The 18822-nt window shown below is 41.7% G+C and overlaps 1 protein-coding gene across 2 annotated transcripts in view; it reads left to right on the top strand.

Annotated features, from left to right (window-relative positions):
• stac (SH3 and cysteine rich domain) overlaps positions 1-18822 on the top strand; it is a 54464-nt gene that overhangs the window by 19721 nt on the left and 15921 nt on the right. For both annotated transcript variants that reach the window (XM_047345927.1, XM_047345926.1), the window contains 6 exons: positions 38-171; positions 6653-6734; positions 6929-7035; positions 8884-8965; positions 9103-9170; positions 15600-15697. In XM_047345927.1, coding sequence (XP_047201883.1) covers positions 38-171; positions 6653-6734; positions 6929-7035; positions 8884-8965; positions 9103-9170; positions 15600-15697 — 571 coding nt within the window. The remainder of the gene's footprint in view (positions 1-37; positions 172-6652; positions 6735-6928; positions 7036-8883; positions 8966-9102; positions 9171-15599; positions 15698-18822) is intronic.

The following is an 18822-nucleotide window of genomic DNA, read 5'->3' as shown; positions in this document are numbered from 1 at the left end:
GATATCTAAACCTTTTTCCTCGATTTTTGTGTATCAGGAACAACAGCCAAGCACGTGGTGTTCCTGGCAGGAAACACAGCAAAGCATGGCCTAAGGTGCAAAGCCTGCAAGATGAGCCTACACCACAAATGTGAGAATGGAGTCGGACAGCAGCGCTGCATGGGGAAACTGGTGAGATACATGACACAGACAGCATGGTGCATGCACTTTTACCAGTTTGGGAGCCACAGAAATATAGTCATCACAGTGTCACAGCGACAGCAACAGCAACCAAAACAGACACATTAAAATATGAAAACTGGCTGTGTGACCGTTTCCCACCAGAATGTGCTTATTCAGAAATCACACATTATGTGTCAGTGTGCCAGCGCATCTGTGACCACCATCGACTCTCGTCATCCTCCTCATCATCGTTATATCATCTCACCTTCTGTGTTAGATAAGAGCGACACAGCTCCCAGTCTAAAGACACTGAGCTCCTGTTCATCTCCATCATGTCCAGCCTGCTCCAGCGTCAGCTCCAGCCATAAAGTATGACAAATGCAACCACCCTCAGGCTACTTGTTGAAGATAATGGGACAATTTTATGGGCATGACTTCTAGTGTTAACATGGAGTCAAACATTTGGGACTTTTATATTTACAGTTTGCAGATGATATTATCACAAAAAGACTCCTGAAGTACTGAAGTATGCCCACTTGTCGGATTGGCAGGATTTACATTTCCAGAAGTATGTAGAAAGAAAACATACAGCCATTTCAACAGTTTATGTGTTCCTTAACTAATTTTACCCTTTTTTTACAGTCACAAACTTGAGCGTATTTTATCGAGTGTTTATTACTGACCAACAGGAAAACAAGGAAAAGCATTCAAGCTTTTCAAAAATCTTTTACAAATATAAATGTTAAATGTGTGGCAAGTTCTTGTGTTTATTTTCATACTCTCAAATGAAATACCCTGCAACCAACTGCTTTTAGAAGTCACAGGATTTATAAACAGAGCCCATCTGTGTGTAATTTAATAATATTATACTAGTAATATTAAACAGTATAATTCCAGCTGTTCTGTTTCTGGCTTCAGATGATTATTAGAGAACATTAGAGAACAAACAGCATCATGAAGACCAAGGAACACAGAAGACAGGTCAGAGGAGGTTGTGGATAAGTTTAAAGCAGAGATAGGATCTTTAACAATATCCCAAGCTTTGAACAGCTCTCAGAGCTCTGTTCAATCCATCATCTGAACATGGAAAGAGAATGGACCAACTGCAGACCTACCAAGACATAGACGTCCACATAAACTAACAGGCTGGGCAGTTCTAGAAGAAAACCTGTTAGAGGCAGCAAAAAGCTTAAAATTGGGTTGGAGGTTCAACTTCCAGGAGAACGACCCTAAACGTACAACCAGAACAACAATGGAATGGTCTAGCAGATATTGAAGTTTGTGGCTGGAACATGGCAAAACATGAAAAACTTCAAGGAGTAAATACTTTTATGATGTGCATGACAGCAAGCTCTTTAACCTCCTGTATAACTTTGATTTCTGCTTTTAAATGTCATTTGTTGAATGATTTATGTGTAAAATATTTTACTACCTTTAATAAAGCTATGATCATGTCCTTCATGATGCAGAAGATTAATGTGTTTGTTAAATTGTAGCCCTTTATTTCTGGAAATGTGTAAATCCTTCCCAGTTGTGTCAGTAAATCAACATGTTATTGTCATCTGATTCTAAACACCTTAGTGGCAATGAATGTGTAATGTTAAAGTCCTCTGTTTAACGATCTTACTCCCAGGAAACAAATCATTGTCAATGCAGACCTTGACGTGATTCTCCTTGTAGGCAATTTTCTTAAGGGTAAAAAAAAGGTTCTGGATAAAACGTGTCACATGTTTTTCTCTTTGCATCTTTCATGAACTGCATTAATAGAAGATCTCTGGTTAAGGAATGAGTCTGTCAGGGTGGTCCTCCTGTTTTTACAAAGGAGGGTTCGGCCACACTGGTTTAGGCCCCGAAGCGTTTTTCATTGTCATACTGGAGTAACAAATCGGCAGAAAGGGCTAAACTGGGAGACTGCACCTCAGACTCTCAAGGCCTTTAAAGTTACATGATTTATGATTACATCCCCCTTTTTATCATCCCCCTGCAACAATAACTGGAACGAGTTAAGAAAATCTGGAATAGGCTGAGCTGGTGTCAAGCAAGATAAAAGAGAATAAATGTCATTTGGAAACGATGTAGCAGTAAAATCAACAATACAGTCAGCCTTTTTTTCCCTGTTACGTTTTTTCTCTGGGTCGCTTGTGGGATGAGGCTCGAAGATATGACCGGCTCTCAGGAGTGGAAAATCAGGTTGAGAGGTCAAGCATATAAAGGGAAGTTTTCCCCAGAGGAGTGCAGCTCTAAATTCAACAAACTCTAAACTTGGATGTTTCTGCTGCCATGTTTGTTTCTCTTGGCTATCTGAATGTCCCCAGCAAGTTACTTCATGCTCCAAAGCTGTATTAAAGCTGCAACTTATTTTGTCCAATTAGCTTCTAAACACTACAAATAACCGATCACTCTAGTGAGGAGCAAAAGTTATTAAGATTTGACAACCTCAGAATCATTGTTGCTTTTTGGATCAAACTTTGAGGGGCATGTGTCATCATTTTTGCAATTTTTGTTTTTCAGCTGTGTTTACGCTTGTAGCTCAGGATTATTATATTAATTTATCTGTCTGACATTAAGAAAAATGTTAAAAAGCCCTATAGGCTGCCAAGAACGCAGGCAAAAGCCTCTCAAGATTTATGATTATGTGGTTGGAGTGCTGAAATCCGGCATCGATGCGTGATGTAATGGAAATCCAAAAAGAAAGCACTTATAGCATAGCCTCCAGCTACAATTTGAGTTCATAAAATGAAGATTAATATGTGAAGATGATATAGAAAGCATTAGCATGGAGACCTAACAGTCTGGTACTCTAACCAGAAAATTAAAAGCTGTCTGTGTGAGGTCCAGTCAGCAGGTAATTGACCACAGTGATTAAGTGACAAAAACTCAAATTCAAAACCATAAAAATTCTCACAACAAGACAAAGGTCTTGTTAGTTCTGCTCCAATACTGACTAGCATTATTACTTTAGTGTACATGATGCATCAGCCATATCCAAACTACTGTCATGAGATTAACCTACATAATATTAGCGAGCCATGTGGTGCTTGTATAAGTTTCACTTTTCTGCACATATTGAGTTAACTTTCTGCTTCTGATTGTTTAACTGCACAACATTAATGTAGCAGTAAAAACGTTCTGAGGTCTGTTATGCCACTTAAAATCTGTCAGCCCATGTAGACAGTTTCCCTACTACAACCAAAAAACCCTTCGAGCTAATGGTGCAGGGTTTCTACACAGCCAGAAGTCTAGTATTTGATTAATACATTTTTCAGTTGTGGATGAGTATTTCGATTGTCTAAATTTGCCATTATTCTCTTTTTTGTGTCATTCCTTCCTTCCTTTCTTCCTTCCTTTGTTTTGCTGGTATCAAAATTAAAACCTCTCCAGTGTCGAAATATCTACTGTAAATTCAGTGGAAATCTTTTTAAAATCGTTTAGATTTTAAAATCTTGAATCACTAAGAACTCTGAAACATTGGGATTGGAACAGTTTCAATGTGAAAAATGTGTTGGAACCCTGGATATACAATCAGACAACAGCTGTTGTGAAATACTTCCTCCTTCATTTGGCTCAGATGCATTAAAAATGGGACCCCAGTATGTATCTGCTGTAGTAATAGCATAATAGTACTCTGTTGTGTCTTCATCCCTAACCTGTGTGTGTGTTCACTTCCTCAGAGCACACCAACATTTCCTAAATTGAAAACCCTCAAAGCAAATGTGCTCATTTTTATTTATGTTTCACACTTTCAAGATTCTTTGTTTCTCTGACTGTAAAATATGACGATGTTTGCTGTTAATATAAACCAACATGTGTCAGTTAATCTGAGTCACTGCTTCAAACTCAGCTCACATCCAGATAGTCGTGCACATTGGACAATATCTGCAGCGACATGATTTGAAAAAGAATCAGACTGATTCACTACATCATCCACGATGAAGTCATCCATCCATTTTCTAAACCAGCTTCTCCCATACTGGGTCACAGGGGAGGTAGGGGTCTATGTCCAGCAGTCTACAGGCGAGAGGCGGGGTACACCCTGGACATGTCGCCAGTCCATCACAGGGCAGCACACCGGTCAAACAACAATGCATGCACACATTCACACCTAAGGGCAATTTAGAGAGACCAATTAACCTAACAGTCAAGTGTTTGGACTGTGGGAGGAAGCCAGAGTACCCAGAGAGAACCCATTCATGCATGGGGAGAACATGCAGAAAGACCCCTGGCCAGGAGTTGAACTAAGGACCTTCTAACTGCAAGGCAACAGTGCAACCAACTGCACCACCGTGCAGCCCTTGATGAAATCAATGATTCATTAATAGACAGGCCACAACACCTCCTTCTTATCTTCACAGCTTTTTTTCAAAGCGTGGCAAAGAAGTGACTTCTGTTGACAACTGTTTTTAAACCTGAATCTTTTTTTATACCAAGGTTTTAAACATAGTGATATAAAGGGTGCTTAGCAAATAAATAACAGTTTAATAGTTTACATATACTCATTATGGACATGAATGTCACATGGATTTTGGGCTTTTAATAATTTCCTTGAATCATTCTATTTTGAAGGTGCGTGTAAACTACAAAACAAAGAATTGGGTTTACATATTTATTGTATCACAGATTATGCATACAGGCTCAAATATACAGTTTGTATACACCATTGTAAATTGCAGAGAAGCTAAACAATTTTTTGTTGCCCTCAACAGCCTTCTGGCATATTTCTGGCTAGATATTTACCACTCGTTCCATCAGAAATTCTCATGTTTATTTAAATAGGTTGGTTTACTGGCACAAAACTATGTTGTAAACAGTCCACACATTTTCAGCAGGGTTGAGGTCGGGGCCATTGCACAAGCTTATTATTAGCATGCTTTACTCATTCTAAAACCAGTTTTTATGTTTGTTTGGGATCATTATTATGTTGTGTCCAAGTTTTAACCATCCAGCTGTTATTTAAGGTAAAGTTAGATAAATTGGATGTAGTCCTTTATTACTCCACCTGCCGAGAGCCACTGGGGTGCCACTTGGGTGGGGGGAATAATGTCTTATGCCTGAGGACATAAAACATTTAGCAAACACCATAAAACACATTTTCCTACCTGATTTTATGCTCAAAAACAACACCTATAGTTGCCTAAATGGTTGGCTTTTGACTCAAGGGCCATTTGTTGTCACCATGGCATAAAGAGTGTTGTGTACTTGAGGGTCCATTCCCTTAAATCCAAGTTTTAATTGTTTTAAAATCCTGGGAGAACAAACGTGTTTCCAAGACAAAAGCGGTTTTAGGTTAATAAGTAGAAATCTATTGTTTACTTTCATGATTCTCAGCCACTATTTCTGCATAGAGGATCTTTGAAAGAAGTAAGAGTTCTCACTCGGTCCTTTTTCTGTATTACCAACACGTCCATTACATATTTTTGTTAGAAAGATTTTTTTTAGTCAAGACAACAATCTGTTCTCTGTTTACAGTTGCAGACATTGTTGAGGTTCCAGACTATGTGGATATAGATGCTATGTTATCATCTTTATATTACAGGGGTTTCCTGTTTTATAGAGCTCAGCTCCAATGACTCTTTTTGTGTCACAAAAGTGCATTTTAAAATGACAAATCTTCTTGTAAAAGCAATAGGTAGGGCCATTGTAATTTATTTATGTTGTTTATGTATGTTTAAATACTTCATTACTTGCACAGTACTTGCATGACATGCAAACAAATTAAAACAGATGTCTTCACAAAGATATACATGTTAGTTTTTAGGGAAAACACCAGTGCATGAATGTCTATAGGGGATCATATAAATTTCAATGATTTTACAGAAAATTTGAGAAGTTTTTTACTTATTGCATATCATGCCTTTAAGGGCAGCTGAATAAAAACAGAAACCGTAAAACTGAAAGTTTTTCCATCTGGGTAGACATGCATGCAGGTCAACATTTCAAGCCCAGCTGTGACAAAATAGATTTTCCTTTTAAACAGACATGCAAAATATAAAATTGTAATGACTGATATTTTTGCATTTAACTAACGCTTGGTGGAACTGACGGTGTGGGTTAGCCTCAGGACAGTTCTCTGCTGAGTGTGACGTCTGAGTCTGACACTGTTTGTTAACAGCGTCACTCCCTCCAGCATCTGTTGTTCACTTTGCCCTTGAACTGTGTTTTCTTGTGGCCGTCTCAACATTTTTAGCATTTTTCACATTTTATAGGGTGATAAATAGTGACTAAAAGATTTGATTAACTTTGTCTGTGTTTCTGCTCTCTTCTATTCTAAGGTGAGAAAACAAATGCTGCACAAATGCAAGGGTTTTTATGGATAAAAATAACCATCTAAACACATCTACTCGCCACATTAATCAAAAATCTAAATATTTGCTAATTGCTCCTTAATTTTATAACTAGAGATCTTGAACTTTTGGTTGTGGTGGGGTTTTTATCTGTCCCGGAAGTATATTGACTTACACGTTTTCCCTCTTCTGTTTCATTTTCTCTGCAGCCAAAAGGTTTTCGGCGATACTACAGCTCTCCATTACTGAACCAGGAACAATATGGCTGCATTAAAGAAGTCATGCCCATTGGTGAGCCTCAAACATCTAAAATGTATTTCAGCTTTGTATTACTTCCCTGAAACTGTTAATTGTACAGATTTATGGAATTTATCTATCATTTAATGTTTATATTTTTATAAAAATAAAACACTTGGCTAAGATGAAAGCTTTATATTTGTTTGCTCATCAGCTTATTTTATATCTTGTGGTGTTCTGCTTCAAAGCCTGTGGGAATAAGGTGGACCCAGTATATGAAGCTCTGAGGTTTGGGACATCACTGGCACAAAAGGCCAAGAGGGCCAGCGGCTCAGATTCTCCACACAGAAACTCAGTAAGAACCCAGTTCTTGGCTTTATGTGATATCTTGAGCTTGACTTTTGTTTGGGCTTCATGTAAATTTTGTCCTGTGTTAGCAGACACGATGCAGCTGATGGTTTAAATAGATATGGACACTGCAGGGCTGCAAACACTACCAATAAAGGCAGTGTGTCCCAGGCAGGCTTGCTGGAAGATGTCACTGTGAACTCTGGTGTCACAGCTCTGACGATGACTCAGAATGATTTCCAACTGCTTGCAGAATCTGTTTTCATACTGAATGATATCGTAATGTTGGTCTGAAAGCTGTTGGGTTTGAGCCGTCATCTCTTGTCCTGTGCATCTGTTAGAGAAGAGTGTGTGTGTGTGTGTGTGTGTGTGTGTGTGTGTCTGGGAGGCTTTAGAGACAATGTGATCTCAGCAGGGGCCTGATAATAGCTTCCAAATGCAGACTATGAAACAGCACATTTCTCCCATCTGCAGTTCCAGATAGAAAGTAGATTTATTTTACTGACTTTTGTGCTCTGAGACCTTGCTGGTGTACTTATAGTGCATTACAAAAGTATTCACACCCCTGGACCTTTAGTGACATTACAAAAAAAACCTTTCAATGTTTTTCATTGAGATTGTATGCAATACAACAACACAAAGATCATAATTGTGCAGTGGAAGAAAAGTTATTGTAAATGGTAAATGGCCTGCACTTGTATAGCGCTTTATCAAGTCCCCAGAGACCCCAAAGCACTTTATACTACAATCAGTCGTCCACCCATTCATTCACACATTCACACACTGACAGTGGGGCAGACTGACAGAAGTGAGTCTGTCATACAATTGGCTCCACTTAGCCCTCTGACCACCATAAGCTTATATGGGATAAAAACTGCTTATATGTTATATACATCAAGTTATATGTGTTTTTTTGCTAATTTTATACTATTAAAGATCTGAAAATGGTGGTGTGTATTTGTATTTATACAAATACACACCACCCCTAAATATACACTAATTACACTCTAGTGCAACCAACTGCCTTCAGAAGTCACCTAATTAGTAAATCAGTCACTCCAGGGTTTTGGGGCCTTAAACGACTGGGTTTGGGGGAGCTTTTTAAAAAGTTGTGATCAAAGTTGCAAATATTTTTAAGCTCTCTCATTGTGGCTTACCATGTCTGGGAAGCTCGTTTTTCAGCCATTCTCCTTGCTTGTTTTATGGTTGAAAAGTGTTTGTCAAGCAACATCAATGTTCCGCCATGATGTTGCATGTGGTACTAAACAGCTTTCCACCACTTCTGTGTTATACTTGGAGAAACTGACTTATTTTAAGCTGTAATATTTAATGGCAAATTTAGATTTACACATGATTTGATCTTGCAGATATTGCAAGACAGGAAGTGAAATAGCGATTGGTCAGGGAAGAAGCAAAATAAAGCAAACACTAAGATTATTGGTCAGATTTGTGGAAGAGTTGCAGTGATGGGAGAAAATTGCAAGTCCATGCAGAATTTTTAAATAATGATAGAATTTGCATCAATAGTTGTGATTGCAAAATTACAACTCCTTGGAGAGACTGTTAAATAGAGCCCACCTGTTTGTAATTTAATTTCAGTATTGATGGGTTAGATTGGCCCAGTCAAAGTCCAGACCTAAATCAAAATCTGTTGCAGGATTTAAGCAGTGATGTTCAGATGCTCTCCAGTGAAGGTTACTGAGCTTGAGGTGCAAACATTTAGAGGCAATCAGAATAAAAAAAGGCTGAATACAAATGCATGCTTCAAGTATCTGAATTTTCTGTGTAAGAAATCTTTAAAAACATCTTGTCAATCTTTTCCTAATCAACTTTTGCATTGATTTATGGTTTTTAGGCCAGTGATTTGGATAATGTTCCAGAGGAGGTTATGGCTCACAGCAGTAGGCAGGAGCTGTCAAGAAAACACAGTGATGATGGTGAGTACCTGTTTGAGGAACACTCCCTTCCACCAGATTTCATATCCATTAAACATTAGAATAGACTTCCTCCAGTTTTTCACTGCATTAGATGTTCAATTTTCTACGGTGAGTAATTTTTCTGTTTGTTTTCTTAGTTTTCACAGTCATTCAGAATGGAGCAGAGTGTTTATACCTGCCAGGGAGAAAAGCTGATGATTTGCCAGTAAGTAACAAATTCCTTGAAGTGTTTCTGCATCGTACAGAAAATGCATTACTTTCACTTGTTCCCTGAAACATCTTCTGTTTTCTGGATATTGATTCTAGTTTTTATCTTTTCACTTAACTATAATAGACTGCTTTAAGTCCAAACAGAACTGCTAAAGAAACCACTCCAGTTTTCTAACATCTAGAGGTCTGCAGCTCACATTTTAAATTTTACCCAAGTTTTTACAGTGCTGCGTATTCTGTGACATCCTTTTGCTTCTCTGAAAACCTCTAAGTAGCAACTTCATCCACTTGAACTCTGCATGGTTTGACTCAGAATTTATACCCAGCCATTAACCATTCTGGCCCCCCTCCCTACTTCAATTGTCACTGCTAAATGTCTCAGGACTTCAGGGAAAAATTCACGTTTCATCTGGCTACAACAAATCAAACCCAAGCTGACGAGACCCCTTCCCTGTGCGAGTACAGACAAGCCTTGACCTTAAACTTTCGATTTGCTGCCATTTTATGTGCTGCTGTTGTGCTCGGATGCAGTGCTGATGGTGCAAAATTCATGCTGCAGAAAGAAAAAGGTTAAACCTCTGTGAATCACCTCCTGGAGCTCAGCGATGAATATTTCATGGACCAATTTCATTAGCGTTCCTTCATCCTCTCTATCATCTCCTTCATGGTGGAAAATATGGATGGTTTCCCTTTTATGAGCCCAGATAGTTAGAGAAGCAAAAAATGCACAAATAACAGGACAAACCCAGAATCACAGCCAAAAAATTAATTCATCGCAAACTTTGATATATTTGATGTATTTTTTAACTGAAGGGAAAATTATATTTGGCTGTTAAGATTTAGATTTAAATGTGTGGTGTACATTTGTATTCAGCCTCCCTGAGTCAATACTTTGTAGAACCACGTTGCTCTCTGCTTTGGCCATCTGGAGATTGATATTTTGCCATTTACTTTATGGATTAGCTCCGGCTCAGTCACACTGGTTGTATTTAGTTATGTTCTTTGACTAGGCTGTTGTAACACAGTTATATACTTTCATTTAAACCGTTTCATTTTAGCTTCTTCTGTATGATTGGTTCATGCGCTTTTGCAGCCTTTAACAGGTTTTCTTCCATCCATTTTATCCCATCAAGTCTGATCAGTTTTCCTGTCCCTATTAAAGGAAAATATTGCACCACAATGTTTGACCTCGGGGGCAATGTGTGATGTGCAGTGTGAATTTTCCTCCAGACATTTTGGATTTGGGCCAAAACATTTTGTTTTGGTCTCATCTGAGCATTATATCTTATTCCAAATGTTTGCTGTGTGCCTCACATGGTTTGTGGTAAACTGCCAACAGAACGTTTTATGGCTGCTACTCTTTCATATAGGCCCGATTTGTAGAATGCATGATAAAAGTAATCCTGCCAACAGATTCCACACAAGTTGTGGATCTCTGCTGCTCCTCCAGAGTCACAGTGCCTTGCGAAAGTACTCGGCCCCCTTGGACTTTTCAACCTCTTGCCACATCTCAGACTTCAAACATAAAGATATAAAATCCTAATTTTATGTGAAGAATCAACAAGTGGGACACAATCGTGAAGTAGAATGAAATTTATTGTGTCAAACTTTTTTAACAAATAAAAAACTGAAAAGTGGGGCTTGCAATATCATTCGGCCCCTTTACTTTCAGTGCAGCAAACCTGAGAAGTTTCAAGCCAGATTTGGATACAAAAAGATTTCCCAAGCTTTAAACATCCCAAGGAGCACTGTGCAAGCAATCATATTGAAATGGAAGGAGTATCAGACCACTGCAAATCTACCAAGACCCGGCCGTCCCTCTAAACTTTCATCTCGAACAAGGAGAAGACTGATCAGAGATGCAGCCAAGAGGTCCATGATCACTCTGGATGAACTGCAGAGATCTACAGCTGAGGTGGGGGAGTCTGTCCATAGGACAACAATCAGTCGTACACTGCACAAATCTGGCCTTTATGGAAGAGTGGCAAGAAGAAAGCCATTTCTCAAAGATATCCATAAAAAGTCTCGTTTAAAGTTTGCCACAAGCCACCTGGGAGACACACCAAACATGTGGAAGAAGGTGCTCTGGTCAGAAGAAACCAAAATCAAAGAGTTTGGCCACAATGCAAAACGATATGTTTGACGTAAAAACAACACAGCTCATCACCCTGAACACACCATCCCCACTGTCAAACATGGTGGTGGCAGCATCATGGTTTGGGCCTGTTTTTCGTCAGCAGGACAGGGAAGATGGTCAAAATTGATGGGAAGATGGATGGGGCCAAATACAGGACCATTCTGGAAGAAAACTTGTTGAAGTCTGCAAGAGACCTGAGACTGGGACGGAGATTTATCTTTCAACAAGACAATGATCCAAAACATAAAGCCAAATCTACAATGAAATGGTTCACAAATAAACGTATCCAGGTGTTGGAATAGCCTAGTCAAAGTCCAGACCTGAATCCAATCGAGAATCTGTGGAAAGAGCTGAAGACTGCTGTTCACGAACGCTTTACATCCAACCTCACTGAGCTCCAGCTGTTTTGCAAGGAAGAATGGGCAAGAATTTCAGTCTCTTGATGTGAAAACTGATAGAGACAAACCCCAAGAGACTTGCAGCTGTAATTGCAGCAAATGGTAGCGCTACAAAGTATTAATGCAAGGGGGCCGAATAATATTGTACACTTTTCAGCTTTTAATTTGTTAAAAAAGTTTGACACATCCAATAAATTTCATTTCACTTCACAATTGTGTCCCACTTGTTGTTGATTCTTCACAAAAACCTAGAATTTTATATTTTTATGTTTGAAGCCTGAACTGTGGCAAGAGGTTGAAAAGTTCAAGGGGGCCGAGTACTTTCCCAAGGCACTGCACCATATACCTCTACTCTAATTAAACTTGTCAGTTTAGGTGGTCTGCCATATCTTGGTAGGTTTACACTTGTACTTACCAGGATGTTCCATCCATCTTGTTCAAATGATGGATTGAACAGAGCTCTGTGGGATGTTCAAATCTTGGGATATTCTTTTAGAACCTAACCCAGCTTTAAACTTCTCCACAGCTTCCTCTCTGCCCTGTCTGCTGTGTCCCTTGGTCTTCATGATGCTGCCTGTTCACTAATGTTCTCTAACAAACCTCTGAGGCCAGAAACAGAACAGCTGCATTTTCCAGAGATACATGAACACATAAAATCCCAATTAAATACATTGAAGGCCATGGTTGTAATGTTGCACAAATGTGAAAAAGCTTAATGGGACTATTGCATGGAGCTATGCTCACCTATCTTGTGCAATGCACTGTACCAGTCCTCCATTACAGTGAGCTGGTTGGAAGTGCATTGTGCAGTGCTATCAGACTGGAGCGAGCACAGCTGGCAGCGGGCTGTTTGTCACCCGACAGGTCCATTAGCGCAGGCTGGCACACAGACAGATGGAGGCTCTGCAGGTTAATGAGAAGAGAAAAACTCTCAAACTCATTCTTCACCAGAGAAAAGGCATCCATGCACATCCAGGAATGCACAAAATCACACCAGATAATCATCCCCTTGTACATTTTTAAGTTAGAGTCAAACAATTTGATTCATCGTTGGTGGACTCTGCTGTAATCAGTGTTGTTTCTGTGTTTTTCTGAAGATAACCTCAGAATTTACTTTTTTTACAGTTTATATTTTCTTCAAAGAAATGGAAAGAAAATTTCTAATCAGCAGTGATGAAGGTGGTAACAGACGCAAATCCAGAATCAGAAATCCAGATTCATGTAAGCATAGTTTGAAGCAGCCTTTCGATTTTGGCATTTCACCTGCTTCTGACTTTGAAAAAAGTTATTAACAAATTGCCAAAAAAAAATTTAATTTCTCATTATTGTTTCATTTAGCAAATATAAATATTTTGGTAATCCTAACTGAACTAAAAAAGGAAAGATTTAGTCTGATATAATGCCAGACAATAAAGTAAACCATCTTTAATAAAATGTATGTTAACTTCAACTTTATCTCAATTAAATGTACACTCATAGACTCATAGAGTTGGTATTTTTTACTACATTTCAGTATATGATACGCTGGGGAAATATTAATCACATTTTGATTTCACTACATTGTCCCTTATTTCAAACCTAACAGAAAAGGTGTTGTTATCTTGCCTATACATGATTCCAGCATAGTGCTTCAGGAGCCCTTTCAAGGCCCCCGAGCAGCTTTTCATTGGCTGTAATGGATGCCTGCTATCATTGTGGGGACCCAGAGGCCACTGAGGCAGTTTACCTCGTGGCTTCTGTTAACTCGACCCATCCATCAGCCACATTAGCAGCTCTTACTGGTGACACTTGTGGAGCCATTTCACTTTATTATAGCCGTCTCTTTGCTGTCCAACAAGAGAAAAGGACAATTACATTTCCTAAAAAGTCATTGTGGAAGAGTTTCCATGCTGTTGCCATGCAGAAGGAGATTCAATCTGGATGGATTCCAGGGACACAGCAGGTGGGATTCTAACTCAGAAGGAATTGGGTGATGAAGCAGCAGAGCACGCCCACCAGTTTTCTCAGCAGTTGCTGGATGTGCATGAGTGGCGGGCTGCACCATCTTTCCTGCTAATTGTGTGCACGCTTCTGTGATAACTTTCTCCCCACCTACACAACTGCCATCCTTTTTGAACTTTATGAAAACCTGATTTAAAGAGAAACAGATCAGTAATAGGGCTTATGTTGCTATTACACATATTGTACTCGTACTCGTTGTCTTCCGCTTTATCCGGGACCGGGTTGCGGGGGCAGCAGACTCAGCAGAGACGCCCAGACGTCCCTCTCTCCAGACACCTCCCCCAACTCCTCCAGGGGGAGCCCAAGGCGTTCCCAGGCCAGCCGAGAGACATAGTCCCTCCAGCGTGTCCTGGGCCGTCCCCTGGGCCTCCTCCCGGTGGGACGTGCCTGGAACACCTCCTGAGGAAGGCGTCCAGGAGGCATCCGGTATAGATGCCCGAGCCACCTCAACTGGCTCCTCTTCATGTGGAGGAGCAGCTCTACTTCGAGCCCCTCCCGGATGGCTGAGCTCCTCACCCTATCTCTAAGGGAGTGCCCGGCCACCCTACGGAGGAAGCTCATTTCAGCCGCTTGTATCCGGGATCTCGTTCTTTCGGTCATGACCCAAAGTTCATGGCCATAGGTGAGGGTAGGAACGTAGGCCGACCGGTAAATTGAAAGCTTTGCTTTTCGGGTCAGCTCTCTCTTCACCACAACGGACTGGCTATTACACATATGTGATAATAAAATATTACTGTGCTTTACCAGTGCTTTACTGATAAAAAGTACATTGAACCTTGTTCTCATTGTCTGACATTAAATCAGACTAAACTTTACCTGTTTTAGGTCAGTTACGATTACTAAAGTTATTTCTATTTGCTAAATATCAAAATAATGGCAGATACTTTTTATATTTCTTTATTTTCAAATTTAGAAGTTTGCATAAACTTCTATTTTAAACTGCATGACTTGGGTCAGACATTTTGGGGTATCCTTCCACAAGTTTGTCGTGTTCCTGACAGAACTGGTGTACCTGTGTCAGGTTTGTAGGCCACCTTGCTTACACACACCTTTTTTTTAACTCTGCCCACAGATTTTCTATGGGACTAAGATCCGGACTTTATGATGGCCACTCCATCTTGTCATTAAGTCATTTTGTTTCTAATTTGGTGGTATGCTTGTGGTAATTGTCTCAGTGGAAGACCCAGTTACCCCCTAGCTTTTGTTTTAATGGCTTATCTGTTAAGATGCTGCTAAAATAATTCCAAATGAAGTTATTTCCTCCTGATACCTTCTACTTTGTGAAGTGCAGCAGTCTCTCCTGCAGCAAAACACCCCCACCACATGATGCTGACACCTCCATACTTCAAATTTTGGATTGTGTTCTCAGGTTTGCAAAATTCCTCCTTTTTTCTCCAAATGTATCAATGGTCATCATTCATTTTTACTTTCACCAGACCACATGACATTTCTTTAGAAATTAAGATCTTCATCCCGGAGTGCATTTGGAAACAGAAATCTGTCTTTTTATGTCTTTTGGAGTCTTCCTCACTGAGTGGCCTTTCAGCCCATGTTTGTACAGGACCCTTTTAATGGTGAATAATGACACTCTTATAGCTTCAGCCAGCATCTTCTCAAGGTCTTTTGCTTTGGTTCTTGGGGTTGGTTCCCCAGGCTTAGCAAAAAAAAAAAAAATGTATCTCTGGAAGACAGAACACATGTGCTTCATGTAATAAAGCTTAGAAAAAAAATACTCTCCCTCTCATTATTCTGACATTTATCAAACAGAAATAACCGTGATAGTCCCAGTGGACCTAAAACAGGAGAAGTTTATTGTCATTTAAGGTTGTGTGTTTCGTAATGCAGTGTGTGTAGATATTTGGTTTCAGCCTGTGCCTGTCTTGTTTAGATGGAGCAGATCCAGCTGCAGAAAGATCCACTCAAGCTCAACACTTTGGTGGCCTTGTACGATTACAGCGCCCAAGAGAGCCACGACCTGGAGATGAGGTTCGCCTGCTCACAAGAACAAACACATACACACACGCTTATGAAAAGATAGCATAGCATCCACCAGCTGTACACAGAACAGCACCTTTCCAGGCCTGCGGGTGAAATATTGCTGACTGATTGAGTCTGACACCTCCTCAATGTTTTTTCTTTGTTGTTTAAAATATGAACTAAACAAAGAGGACGAGGCTTGCTGTGCACAGCAGTCTCACTTCTCCAGATCCCACGATTCAGCTTCACAATGAAACCAGCTTTAAACTTTCTTTATGAAACTGAAAGATCTGTTTGACTTTTTAAATATTGGATTTTCCGTTTAATGAATTAGACTCAATTAATCAGGGGAAGACATTTTGGCATTAGCAAGAGCTGAATATCCACAAATCTTTTCTTGGTTGGCTCTCAATAGCAGGTCAAATCCTGGAAAATCTGATGTTTTCTCCTGTGCATTAGTGCTAAGAACTCCCACCATGTTTATTTATAAATGATCGAATTTCAAAAATCAGATTTGGGACATATATTTTAAGGCACAAATGGGAATGATCTTAATCGTACCTTCTTCATTTTCTGTTCCCTTCAACAAAGCATTTCCAAAGTTCTGTCCTAGGCAGGAGGTCAATGATCGACTTTGTTGTTGTATCATTAGACCTTCGGCCGCATGTTTTGGACACTCGGGTGAAGAGAGGGGTTGAGCTGTCCACTGATCACCACCTGGTGGTGAGTTGGATCCGCTGGAGGAGGAGAAAGCCGGACAGACTTGGCAGGCCCAAGCGCATAGTGAGGGTCTGCTGGGAACGCCTGGCAGAGCCCTCGGCCAGGGATGTATTCAACTCCCACCTCTGGGAGAGCTTTGACCAGATCCCGGGGGATGTTGGAGACATAGAGTCCGAGTGGACCATGTTCTCCGCATCTATTGTCGATGCTGCTGCCCGTAGCTGCGGCCATAAGGTCTGCGGTGCCTGTCGCGGCGGCAATCCCCGAACCCGGTGGTGGACACCAGCAGTAAGGGACGCTGTCAAGCTGAAGGAGGAGTCCTATCGGCTGTGGTTGGCTTGTGGGACTCCTGAGGAGGGGGAAGCAGTGCTTCGTCAACACTGTTTATAGTGGGGCGGGAGACTGCTGACCTCGACTGAGGACATTATTGGGCGGTGGAAGGAGTACTTCGAGGATCTCCTCAATCCTGCCATCACACATTCCCTGGTGGAAACAAGGCTTCGGGGGTGGATGAGATCCGCCCTGGGTACCTCAAGTCTCTGGATGTTGTTGGGCTGTCATGGTTGACACGCCTCTTCAACATTGCGTGGCGGTCGGGGACAGTGTCTCTGGACTGGCAGACTGGGGTGGTGGTCCCCCTACATAAGAAGGGTGACCGGAGGGTGTGTTCCAATTACAGGGGGATCACACTCCTCAGCCTCCCTGGTAAGGCCTACGCCAGGGTATTGGAGAGGAGAGTCCGACCGATAGTCGAACCCCGGCTTCAGGAGGAGCAGTGTGGTTTTCGTCCCGGCCGTGGAACACTGGACCAGCTCTATACCCTCTACAGGGTGCTCGAGGGTTCGTGGGAGTTTGTCCAACTGGTTCACATGTGTTTTGTGGACCTGGAGAAGGCATTCGACTGTGTCCCTCGTGATGCCCTGTGGGGGGTGCTCCAGGAGTATGGAGTCGGGGGCCCTTTATTAGGGGCCATCCGGTCTCTGTACGAGCGGAGCAGGAGTTTGGTTCACATTGTCGGCACTAAGTCGACTAAGTCCCGGTGCATATTGGACTCCGGCAGGGCTGCCCTTTGTCACCGGTCCTGTTCATAACTTTTATGGACAGGATTTCTAGATGCAGCCAAGGGCCGGAGGGGGTCTGGTTTGGGGACCAGTGGATTTCGTCTCTTCTTTTTGCAGATGACGTGGTCCTGCTGGCCCCCTCTAGCCAAGACCTACAGCATGTGCTGTGGCGGTTCGCAGCCGAGTGTGAAGCGGCTGGGATGAAGATCAGCTCCTCCAAGTCCGAGGCCATGGTACTCGACCGGAAAAGGGTGGCTTGTCCTCTTCAGCTTGGAGGGGAGTTCCTGCTTCAAGTGGAGGAGTTTAAGTATCTTGGGGTCTTGTTCACGAGTGAGGGAAGAATGGAGCGGGAGATCGACAGACGGATCGGTGCGGCTGCCGCAGTAATGGGGGCACTGTGCCAGTCCGTTGTGGTGAAGAGAGAGCTGAGCCGAAAAGCGAAGATCTCGATTTACCGGTCGGTCTACGTTCCTCCCCTCACCTATGGCCATGAACTTTGGGTCATGACCGAAAGAACGAGATCCCGGATACAAGCGGCTGAAATGAGCTTCCTCTGTAGGGTGGCCGGGCACTCCCTTAGAGATAGGGTGAGGAGCTCGGCCATCGGGGAGGGGCTCGGAGTAGAGCCGCTGCTCCTCCACATCGAGAGGAGCCAGTTGAGGTGGCTCGGCATCTATACCAGATGCCTCCTGGACGCCTTCCTCGGGAGGTGTTCCAGGCACGTCCCACCGGGAGGAGGCCCAGGGGACGGCCCAGGACATGCTGGAGGGTCTATGTCTCTCGGCTGGCCTGGGAATGCCTTGGGCTCCACCCGGAGGAGCTGGAAGAGGTGTCTGGGGAGAGGGACGTCTGGGTGTCTCTGCTGAATCTGCTGCCCCCGCGACCCGGTTCCGGATAAGCGGAAGTCGACGAGTACGAGTTATATAACTACTTAATTTTCCCTTCTGAAGCCTGATGATCTAGTGATCAGGGTTTGTTGCTTCGCCGCTGTGGTGACAGTTTATCTCCCAGTCAGGGAAAGTTATGCTGTCTTTCAGGTTCCAGTCTCTTTTGCTTTAATGGGATGACATTACTTTCACACTTCCCTCTATGCCTGCACTCTATTTGTACACTGGCACCCCGTCACCCCTGACAGAACCCGACCAGTGGTTTTCCTTCTATGTAGCTTATTGTTAGCTTTAATATTAACTGCATTGTTATATCCTTATTATGTAAGTCACTTTGGATAAAATTGTCAAATACATAAACATAATTTAGAGCAGAACAACTTTTAATATAAAAAATAACATTTAGAAATTAAACAAATGATCAATTTTTATGATATCCTCCTAACTCCAAAGATTCAGATCTGCA

The sequence above is a fragment of the Girardinichthys multiradiatus genome, chromosome 19, assembly GCF_021462225.1.
Source record: "Girardinichthys multiradiatus isolate DD_20200921_A chromosome 19, DD_fGirMul_XY1, whole genome shotgun sequence".
NCBI lineage: Eukaryota > Metazoa > Chordata > Actinopteri > Cyprinodontiformes > Goodeidae > Girardinichthys > Girardinichthys multiradiatus.
The sequence above is the reverse complement of the archived record's forward strand: the minus strand, read 5'-3'. Positions and strand labels throughout refer to the sequence as shown.